General features: G+C 37.9%; 1 protein-coding gene across 2 annotated transcripts in view; it reads right to left on the reverse strand.

The window, feature by feature from the left end:
- TBX19 (T-box transcription factor 19) overlaps positions 1 to 12324 on the reverse strand; it is a 40487-nt gene that overhangs the window by 12491 nt on the left and 15672 nt on the right. For both annotated transcript variants that reach the window (XM_004269729.3, XM_049715947.1), the window contains exons 4-6: positions 9872 to 9933; positions 8609 to 8670; positions 751 to 942 (exon numbers count right to left, since the gene is read on the reverse strand). In XM_004269729.3, the coding sequence (XP_004269777.1) occupies positions 751 to 942; positions 8609 to 8670; positions 9872 to 9933 (316 nt within the window). The remainder of the gene's footprint in view (positions 1 to 750; positions 943 to 8608; positions 8671 to 9871; positions 9934 to 12324) is intronic.

The following is a 12324-nucleotide window of genomic DNA, read 5'->3' on the forward strand; positions in this document are numbered from 1 at the left end:
TTTTGTTCATGGACAAAACCTGGCTCATAGTCAACCCTCAATAAATATTTGCTGCATGAATAACTGAATGAGAAATCAACCCTTGGTTTCACGTCTCCCTTCCTTCATACAAATCTAATAACCAGGCAAGATCTGGGCTTACACGAGGCCAAGGCAGACAAGGCAGCAGTCAATGAGGAAGAAACTACACAAACAACAGCATCAGCTTAAAAACTAATCAGACTGCAAAAATTATCAAGGTTGAATTTGCACGCCTCCAACTGAATCAGACCAAAGCAAGGATGTTGAGTCATCCACCTTCCCAGAGACCTTCTTAATAGCTCTCCAATACTGGGCCCAGGATTCCCTGGACTGAGCCATACACTACAAATGTAGAAAAGAGCCATGTGAGGGCAATGAGCTGAGCGTCTCAGAGTCCCGCGGCTTAACTTGGCTTTTAGAGATGCAGCCTGAAACTGCTCAGTACATCAGCGCCTGGGAGGAGGACTTTCACAACCATTAGAAACTGGGTGTCTCCCTGTTTTTGTAATTATTTGAAGTAATTACAAAACACTAATAATGTTGTAACTATATAATCAACTATTAGTATATAAAGTAAAAAATTAAAATATTAATACACAATAATTTTACATATATTAGATGAAAGGGATTCTATCTTCAGATATTTCCCCATTTCTAGCTGTTTATCCATTTCTCACCACCACCACCGACACCCACCCCCCCAAGGGTTTAATTAGCAGAGTCACACACCTGAGGGAGAGTGGTTTCTGTGCATGTACGCAGAAGGGTATGGAGCCTGCCGGTGGTGTCCTCGGAGGCCAGAATAGTGCTCACAGCCGTGGTGGGCGTGGGGAGCAGACAGAGGCAAAGGAGTAGCATACTGGTAATTGGCGTTTCCTGCTGTGCATACTCCATCCGGATTGGAAAAGATCCAGCCTCCCACTAGAAGAGACAAGAGGAAGACCCAGAGAATGACTCTGAACTTCCACACCAAAATCAGGTTACCAGCCACTTTGCATAGTTATGCTTCTGTGTGAATGACACAATGTCTGTCCATGTGGAGTTACATACCACCACCCCCACTGCCACTCCCCTTCTATGTTAGCAGCAAAGTTGGCTTCTTTGGAAGTGGATGAAGAAGCAAAGTTGGCTTCTTTGGAAGTGGATGACAGGTCCTATCAAAGTTTGCAAAACCTCTTAAGAAATACTGTGGAATCACAGCTATATAAAATATTATTTGAATGTACAAGTCAATAGAAGTGCAAAAGTTAAGTTGCTTCTGACTTAATTGGGTTAAATTAAAAGTCAATCTGAGAAGGAGGTGTTAGATGTATATCCTACTCACTGATCTACAGCTACCAAATGTTTAATTTGGTTACCCAGAAAGAGTGAAGGCCTCTCTGTTTCTGCCCAGTGGGAAGGTATCTTTAGTTCTCACTCCAAGCATGAGGAGACATGATCCCTCCCATCACCACCCCACAAAGAGGATTCTGAAAGCAAAAAGAGAGAGAGCTGGCTAGACAACTTGACAAGAATCCTGTGACACATTTTGGAAAACTGCAAAATATTTCACAGAAATGTGTTTGTGAATGACCATCTCAATTGATGCAGAAAAAGCATATGACAAAAGTTAACACCCTATCGTAATAAAAACACTCAACAAACATAGAATACAAGGAAATTGCCTCAACATAATAAAGGCCATATGGGACAAGCCCACAGCTAACATCATACTCAATGGTAAAAAACTGAAAGTTTTTCTCTAAGATCATGAACAGGACAAGAATATCCACTCTCACCACTTCCATTCAACATAGTACTGGAGCAAACTGGAAAAAAGGAAAAGAAAGAAAGAAAAAGCATCCGAATTGGAAAGGAAGAATAAAATTATCTCTATTCACAGATGACACAATCTTATATGCAGAAAACCCTAAATATTTCACACACACAAAAAAACTTTTGGAACTAACAAACAAATTCAGCAAAGTTGCAGGATACAAAATCAACACACAAAAATCAGTTGCATTTCTACACACTAACCATGAACGATCTGAAAAGTAAACTAAGAAAACAATTCCATTTAGAATAGCATTGAAAAGAGGAAAGTACTTTGGAATAAACTCTACCAGGGAGGCAAAAGACTTGTACACTGAAAACTACTAAACATTGATGAAAGAAATTAAAGAAGATACAAATAAGTGGAAAGACATCCTATGTTCATAGATTGGAAGACTTAATATTATTAAAATGTTCATACTACCCAAAGCAATCTTTATCAAAATCCCAATGGCATTTTTGTCAGAAACATAAAGCAATACTAAAATTCTAGTATTCTAGCTAGTTGGTGAAAGTATGTGCTTCTTGTTCCAGGGCCTGTATTACTAAGTCTCAATCTTTTCCCATGAATTCACTTGAAGTAGAGCCTTCTACTCAGAATGTTCACTAAATTTTTTTTATTGTGGCAAAAAAACATGACATAAAATGCACCCTCACAACAATTTCCACATGTACAGTATAATACTGTTAACCACAGGCACATTTTAGTGCAACAGATTCCCAACACCATTTGCTGAAGAGACTATCCTTTCCCCATCATGTAATCTTGGCACCCTTTTTGAAAATTATTTGACCATATAAGCAGGGTTTATTTCTAGGCTCTCTATTCTTCCATTGGTCTATATGTTTTTATGCCAGTACCATACTATTTAGAGTATTGTAGCTTTGTAATGTGTTTTGAAATCAGGAAGTGTGAGGCCTCTAGCTTTGTTCTTATTTCTCAGGATCGTTTTGGCTATTTGGGGTTCTTTGAGAGTCTATATGAATTTTAGTATCCGGTGATATCCACATGCAAAAGAAAGAAGTTTAACTCTTATATTACACCATATAAAAAATTTAACTTAACTTAAAACAAATAAATAAAAAAATGTAAGACCTATAAAACTTCTAGAAGAAAACACAGGAGAAAACTTCATGAAATTGGATTTGGCAATGATATCTTGGATATGACACCAAAACACAGACAACAAAAGCAAAAATAGACAAACTATGTCTAACTTTAAAACTTCAGCACAGCAAAAGAAGCAGTCAACAGAGTGAAAAGGAAATCTACCGAATGGAAGAAAATATTGGCAAACTATATATCTGATAAGGCATTAATGTCTAGAATATATAAAGAACTCCTACAACTCAACAATAAAAACAACAACAAAACTCCAATTAAAAATGAGAAAAGGACTCGAATAGACATTTCTCCAAAGATATACAAATGACCAATAAGTATATGAAAAGATGTTCAACATCACTATTCATCAGCGAAATGCAAATCAAAACTAGATATCACATCATACTATTAAGATGGCCATTATCCAAAAACCAAAAAAACAAAATAGGAAACAAGTGCTGGTGAGAATGTGGAGAAATTAGAACCCTTGTGAACTGCTGGTGGGAATGCAGAATGGTGCAGCTGTCATGGAAAACACTATGGAGTTTCCTTAAAAAATTAAACACAGAAGTACTGCATGATCCACCAATCCCATTTCTGGGTATATATCCAAGAGAATTAAAGACATTTGCAAACCTGTGTTCACTGCAGCATTATTCACAGTAGCCAAGAGGTAGAAGTAATCTAAATGACCAACAACAGGTTATTGGATAAGCAAATTTGGTATATACATGCAAGTAAATATTATTTCAGCCTTAAAAAAGAAGGAAATCCTGTCATATGATACAACATGGATGAGTCTTGAGGGACATTAGGCTAAGCAAAAGAAGCCAGTCACAAAAAAACAAATATTGCATGATTCCTCTTACACTAGGTATCTAAAGGATATGCAAATAGAGATAGAAAGTAGAACAGTGGTAGCCAGGGGCTTTGTGGAGCGGGAGATGTGAAGAGATGTAGTTTGGTGAATATATGTAGTTTCAGTCATGCAGGAATGGGGGCGGGGGGCGGGCAGGTGGTTCTGGGAATCTGTTGCACTAAAATGTGCCTGTGGTTAACAATATTATACTGTACATGTGGAAATTGTTGTGAGGGTGCATTTTATGTCATGTTTTTTTGCCACAATAAAAAAAATTTAGTGAACATTCTGAATAGAAGGCTCTACTTCAAGTGAATTCATGGGAAAAGATTGAGACTTAGTAATACAGGCTCTGGAACAAGAAGCACATACTTTCACCAACTAGCTCTCAACTGAGGGGCCCACAGATAAGGATTCAGACACACCAGAGATGTTCCTTAAGAATACTGACTAGGGATTGTCACCAGGGCTTCAGTAATATGGAAATGGAACTTTTATTAAAAACCATTTGCTTAATACTTTTTAAGTATAAGTAAGCAAATTGTACAGAATTCATATTACAAAATGTATGTCAGTCATTCTCAACAAATCCTTTTGTTATCTTCATTTTCTCATTTTTGTATAGACACGTGGCCCAAGGGATCCCTACCTGAACAATAGATCAAGATTCAGGTGTCCAGTGAGCAAAGCTAGGCAAGTGGTCCCACAGAACTGGACTTTTGTCCATGTAGTTTGCCGCATATAAGGTATATACCTTAAGAAGCTTACTAAGAAGACTGCAACATATGAACTTTGAAAAGGTATGGTTCCACATGTGATACTATCCTATACAAAAATGCTTTTTATTCCAGGTCACTTAAAAAGTGCTTTTTCTATGGATAAATTTCTAGAAATGTACAATCACCCAAGACTGAATCAGGAAGAAATAGAAAATATGAACAAATTGATTACCAGTAATGAAATTGAATCAGTAATCAAAAAACTCCCAACAAACAAAAGTCCAGGACCAGACCACTTTACAGTTTAATTCTACCAAATATTTTAAAAAGTTAACACCTATCCTTCTCAACTATCCCAAAAGCTGAAGAGGAAGGAATGCTTCTGAACTCATTCTATGAGTCCAGCATCACCCTGATATCAAAACCAGACAAAAGCACCACAAACAAGAAAATTACAAAACAAAACAAAAAGGAAAAAACAACAAAAAAGAAAATTACAGGCCAATATCTCTGATGAACATAGATGTAAAAATGCTCCAAAAAATTAGCAAACTAAATTCAACAGTATATAAAAAGGATTATATATCATGATCAAGTAGGATTTATCCCAGAGATGCAAGGATGGTTTGATATCTATAAATCAATGAATGTGATACACATTAATAAACTGAAAAATAAAAATCATATGATCATCTGCATAGAGGTAAAAAAAAAGCTTTTGACAAAATATAACATCCATTTATGATAATAACTTTTAACAAAGTGGGCATAGTGGGAACATACCTCAACATATTAAGACCATATATTGACAAGCCCACAGCTAACATCATACTCAATGATGAAAAGCTGAAAGCATTTCCTCTAAGATCAGGAACAAGACAAGTGTGCCCACCCTTGCCACTTTTATTCACCATATTATTGGAAGTCCATAGCCACAGCAATCAGACCAGAAAAAGAAATAAAAGGAATCCAAATTTGAAAGGAAGAAGTAAAACTGTCACTGTTTGCAGATGATACTATTAATGAAAATTCTAAAGACACCACCAAAAAATTACTAGAACTAATAAATGAATTCAGTACAGTTGCCAGATACAAAAATAATATACTGAAATCTGTTATTTCTATACACTAACAATGAACTATCAGAAAGAGAAATAAAGAAAACAATCCCAGTTATAATTGTATCAAAAAGAATAAAATATCTAGGAATAAATCTAACCAAGGAGGTAAAAGATCTGTACTTGGAAAATTGTAAGACACTGATGAAAGATAGTGAAGATAACACAAACAAATGGAAAGACACACCATGTTCATGGATTGAAGTAATTAATATTGTTAAAATGACCATGCAACCCAAGGCAATCTACACATTCAGTGCAATCCCTGTCAAAATACCAAAGATAATTTTCACAGAACTAAAACAAATAATTCTAAAATTTTTATGGAAACACAAAAGACCTTGAATAGTCAAAGCAATCTTGAGAAAGAAGAACAAAGCTGGAGGTATCATGCTCCCTGATTTCAAACTAAACTGCAAAGCGACAATGATCAAAACAGTATGGCACTGGCACAAAAACAGACACATACTTCAATGAAACAGAATAGAGAGCCCAGAAATAAACCTACACTTACATGATCAATTAATCTATGACAAAAGAGGCAAGAATATACAATGGGGAAAAGATAGCCTTTTCAAAAAGTGGTGCTGGGAAAACTAGACAGCTACATGAAAAAGAATCAAACTGGACTACTTTCTCATATCATATACAAAAATAAACTCAAAATGGATTAAAGACTTAAATGGAAGGCCTGAAAGCATAAAATTCATAGGAAAAAACATAGGCAGTAAACTCTTTTGACATCGGTCTTAGCAATATATATATATATATATTTTGGATCTGTCTTCTCAGGAAAGGGAAACAAAAGCAAAAATAAACAAATGAGACTACATCAAGCTAAAAAGCTTTTGCACAGAGAAAAAACAAAAAGGCCACCTACTGAATGAGAGAATATATTTGCAAATTATATATCTGGTTAATATCCAAAATATACAAAGAACTCATACAACTAATCATCAAAAAAGCAAACAAGCCAACTGAAAAATTGGAAGAGGAACTGAAGAGACATTTTTCCAAAGCAGACCTACAGATGGGCAACAGACACATGAAAAGATGCTCAACATCATTAATTATCAGATTAATGCAAATCAAAACCACAATGAGATATTAGCTCACACCTGTCAGAATGGCTATTTTCAAAAAAATAATAAGCGTTTGTGAGGATGTGGAGAAAATGGAACCCTTGTGAGTGGTTGGCAGGAATGTAAACTGGTATAGCCACTATGGAAAACAGTATGGAGTTTCCTCAAAAAATTAAAAATAGGGACTTCCCTGGTGTTCCAGTGGTTAAGAATCCACCCTCCAACGCAGGGGACGTGGGTTCAATCCCTGGTTGGGGAACTAAGATCCCACAGGCCGCAGGGCAACTAAGCTCATGCACCACAACTGCTGAGCCCGCACACCCTAGAGCCTGCACGTCACAGCTAGAGAGAAGCCCGTGTGCCACAATGAAAGATCCTGCATGCTGCAGCGAAGATCCTGCGTGCCACAACTAAGACCTGACACAGCCAAATAAATAATTTTTTTAAAAAATTAAGTTAAAAAAATTAAAAATAGAACTACTGTACAATCCAGCAATTCCACTTCTCAGTATTTTTCCAAGGAAAACAAAAACACTAATTGGAAAAGATATATGCACCCTTATGTTCATTGCAGCATTATTTACAATAGCTAAGATATGGAAGCAACTTAAGTGACCATCAAGAGATGAATGGATAAAGAAGAGATACAGATATAGATATATCTAGAACTATCTGTATCTATAGATAGATAGATAGATAGAGATATAATGAAATATTACTCAGCCATAAAAAAGAATGAAATCTTGCAACAACATGGAAGGACCTACAGGGTATTATGCTAAGTGAAATAAGTCAGATTTAAAAAGTTAAATACCATATGATTTCACTTACACGTGGAATCTAAACAACAAAATAAATGAGCAAACATAACAAAGCAGAATGGACTCATAGATACAGAGAACAAACAGGTGGTTACCAGAGAAGAGGGGGGTGGGGAGGAGATAAATAGGTGAGGGAGATTAAGAGGTACAAACTTCCAGTCACAAATGAGTCATGAGGATGAAATGTACAGCATAGGGAATATAGTCAATAATATTGTAATAATTTTCTATGGTGACAGATGGTAACTAGACAAAAAAAAAAGACTCCTGAGAAAAGTTCTTTTAAATGCTTTTCTGAGAGCTGCTTCTCTTCATGGGGCTATACTGCCACTTCTGCAATGAAAAATGCACTGAGGTTTAGGGGAAGGAGAGAGTGAGGAATACCATAGCTGGAAAACTGCAGAAGGAATCCTAGCAAGCCACTATCATCTAAATTAAAGAGTATCTCAGACACTGATGCCAGTGACTGTGTGTTACTGTTGCAGGTTTAGAGGACCTGCTCCACCATGGGACCTTCTCTCTGATCTGAGACATGGAGAGAGTAGCACCCTGTCAGGAACATCCAACCTACCTGCAGAATCCCAGGTATATTACTCCACTAATACTGCAGCTTTCCAGTCAACAAATGCAGAAGCTTCCTCATATGCAAAGCGATAGCCTCCCTGAGGCATTGCAACAGTGACCAACTCAAAAACTAGCAAGCACTAAGAACAAGGGAAATCCAAAACAGAGAGGCGAGAGCGGAGTGCAAGGGTAGGAGGTACACCCAGAATGCATTTTTACGAGCTCTTTAGCCTCACTGACACTAAAACGAGAGTCTAAGAAATTTATTATTTCCATTCTTCTCTCCTGCCTAGGATTTGAGTAAGCCCCCCATGAGCACTGGTTCTCTCTGGGAATTCTTGCAAGGGAATATACTTGTCTTGAGTGGAAGAAATAACCTGTTGGGTCTTGATAGAAGATTTGGGACAAGCCTGAAGCAGTCATGACAGGTAAAAAGTCTGAGTGCGGTGGAGATGCTCCTTGTGTAGTCCCAGGCCTCTCCCACCCAGTGTTCACCCAACTCACAGTGAGAATAGGCCACATGCTGGCTCTCAGACATAGCTTCCGGAACGTCTTTGAGGTGGTTCCTGAAAGAGCAATGAGAGTGCACCATGGCTGTCCAGCTTATTATACAAGTCTCGTATCAAGTACATCCAAGATTCTCTTTGGAGAGCAATACATTTCTTGGAATAAGAAAATCAAACACCTTTTTTTCCTCAAAGTTATTATCTTTCCCACAATATCGTTCTCCTACTTTACCTACTTGTACAATTGCTATTTGAATTGCAATTTTATAGTCACTCCAGTTTACCTTATTTACACCTATCCCTATTTAGCTTCATCTTACTGATTTGTGATCAGTGCTCCTGCTGACAAAATTCAAGCAACAAAAACACTAGCTAAGATTTGCATAGGACTTCAGGGCACAATCACATCTGTGATATGCTAGATCCACCAATGATCCTGTGAGAGAGTATTACTACGTCCATTTCGCAGATTTAAAAAATGGGTCCCAGAAAAGTAAACTGATGTATGCAAGCCAGGAAATGGCAAAGCCAGGACTCAAAGCTACGATCTCTCACTCAAAGTCCTAATTTTTTTTTTATTATACTACTTTTCTTATCTGAAAAAGTTATTTCTTCTACATTGTCAAAATTAAATCAAGTATTGACAGCACAGACCCCTGTGACACATCACTGTAAATATCTGTCTACTAATCTAGAGCCTTTAAGATGAAAAGGAAAAATTAGACAGTTATAGGAGTTAGTGTAAAGATTTGAAACAGACAATAAAATCTGAACACTTCAAAGGAAATCATTCACACCCCCAAAAGTCTCTGACTTCTCTTCTCTCAGACCTGAAAGACATGAGCCTCTCACCTTTACGAATATCTCATATGAATTACTCACCTTTCCTTGGTGAAATCTAGTTTTTTAAAAAAAACTTATTGAAATCATATTATTCAGATAATTGTAGGAAAGACAGAGTGAATTATTAAAAATTTAAATCACTTATTTTTTTTAATGGGATTGTACTACTTTTAAGAATCTGTAGTAAAACAGGGCTAATGAAACATGGCCAGTTCCGGGATCTCCTGGACCCATATTATAAGGGACAGGTAATTATGAGTTTGTTCTATTTTGCTGATTTTGTTGGACATTGAATTGAATATTAAAAACATGCTTCTATCAAAGGTAATGCAAGTGCTACTAGTTAGTTCCTTTTAAGATGATTATAAATTTCACATTTACAGAAATCATAAGATTTCACTGAAATTTCTCTACTCACCTTTCCTTAGCATCCAAGAAGGCTTTGGCAAAAGGGTTGTACTTGATTTTGAGAGCTGTTATCTTGTGTTTACAAAGACAAGAAGTGTTAGTGAAAGTAGAACATGCATGGGCAGACAGAACCCTTTATCTTCACCTGTGAATTTCTGTAAAATCAGAATAATTCTCCTTTCTCTTTTTTTCTCCCTCTCCATGTCTCTTTGCTTACTTCTGCACAAAATCACTATTGCACTGTCCAACAAGAAACATTTTATTGTCACATGTGGTAAAAATGCCAAATATAGTATAAAGTGAGCAAAGAAAGGACAAAGCATTAGACAGGCACAAGCCTTATGTGCCAAACCCAGCATTCATTCCATTACTCATTCATTCTTTTCAACAACAATTGAATATCTACCATCTGTCAGTTAGTTTTCCAGTCACTGAGACACAGAGGAGAGTTATACAGGTGAGAACCTGCCTCTAGAGTCTTGAGTACAGACTAGTATCAACTCCCTAACTCTTAAATAATCACTTACCCTTTGGGCCATGTTAACACAAAAAAACAAACTATCACTTCCAACCACTGTCACTCTTTATCCACCCTGGCCTTAGCCTGCTTCATTTTTCTTCAGAGCCATCTGACCAAATATATATATATATGTTTGGTTTTCATCTCTCCCCACTGGGATTTAAGTGCCTTGAGGACAGTGCAGTATTACCAGCATGTAGTAATGCTCAGCAAATATTTGCTGAATAAAGGAAGATTTTGGCTCCCTTATCCACCCCTGTGGCCACTCTCCTCTCAGGGTGCATGTACATCAAATTGGCAGGGATACGTCATCAGGAGACGGAGGCTCTGAGGTTAGATTTTCCTGAGCTTGATTCCCCTGAGGCATGTTCAAGACCAGAATTACAGCATCAGGCTGGTAGCTTGCTGGAGGTGTGGCCTTAGCCCTGCTTGTAGTTCAGAGGGAACTGTCCAGCCCATGTCTAGGAAAAGCTTCTGAGCACTTACCCAGAGGGCAACCAGACGACAGGTTCCACCAGCCACGCACTAAGAGAGCAGGCAGCATGTAAGTGGATAAGGGGCATTGCCCGGAGGCCAGAGGAGGCCAGGATGGGGTCCCCAACTCCTCCCTACTTTCCAAAATTGCAAAAGCCCACCCTCCCCTCATAGACCCAGACTCCATCCTACAGAGAGTAGCAGAAGGAGGAGGGCAATCTGATGAACAAAGTGGTTCAGCCTATAAAAACTGAACAGTACTTGAGGGCCTATTTAAATTATCAGGTATTTAGTTAATTTCTCTTCCCACTGACCTGCTGGAGGGGCTCAGCTAAGAGGCCAGATTACCTATAGAAGAGAAATTACATTTCCCTGCACGTCTGTAGCGTGAGTTAAATCTGCAACTAATTTCACCTGTAGGCACTAAGGCAGCAGTTTCCAAACCTGGATGATTATCAGAATCCTTTAAGGGGACTCTTAAAACTACAGATTCTGGGCACCGTCACTGGAGATTCTGACTCAGTTGGCTGGGTGGGATGCCAAAAATCTTTTAAAGCTTCCCAAGAGGGCTTCCCTGGTGGCGCAGTGGTTGGGAGTCCGCCTGCCGATGCAGGGGACACGGGTTCGTGCCCCGGTCCGGGAGGATCCCACATGCCGCGGAGCGGCTGGGCCCGTGAGCCATGGCCGCTGAGCCTGCGCGTCCGGAGCCTGTGCTCCACAACGGGAGAGGCCACAACAGTGAGAGGCCCGCGTACCGAAAAAAAAAAAAAAAAAAAGCTTCCAAATAAAGAAATGCAAATTAAAGCAACAATAAGATACCATTTTTTTCTGCCCTATCGAATTATCAAAGCTGAAAAAGTAGGTAATCACAGATGTTGAGAATGGTGTGGGGATTGTAAATGGATATGCCCTTTGGAGGGAGTTGTTGGGGTTTTGTCTATCACAGTTCTAAACACACACTCTCCTCAACAGAACAATTCCATTTCTGGGTGCTTAATATTCTCTGCAGTATTATTCATCATAGAAAATAAAACAACTGGAAAGACCTAAATGTCCATTGGTGGGGAACTGATTGCCTGAAATATGGTATATCCTTTGCAGGCATTTCAGAAAAGGAGGTAAGCCTAAATCTAATTACATAGTAGGATATTCATAATACACTGTTAAATACAGGGAGAAAAGTAATTGCAGAGTAATATGAACATGAACCAATTTGTGTGAGGAAATCTATACAATCAGTGTAATATATATTTATAAATGCACAGAATATGTGTGGGGAAAAAAAGCCACACTCTAAGCTATTATTTGTAGTGCCCCAGGGGAGTAGGACTGATAAAGCAGGAAGGAAAAGAGAACATTTTTACCTTTTATTTTTTTATTTCATTGTACATACTTCTGTACTATTTGTTTGTCATGGGGTTTTTTTTTTAATAAACATGTATTACCATTAAAAAAATTTTTAAGGGGCT

Source organism: Orcinus orca, chromosome 1, assembly GCF_937001465.1.
Source record: "Orcinus orca chromosome 1, mOrcOrc1.1, whole genome shotgun sequence".
NCBI lineage: Eukaryota > Metazoa > Chordata > Mammalia > Artiodactyla > Delphinidae > Orcinus > Orcinus orca.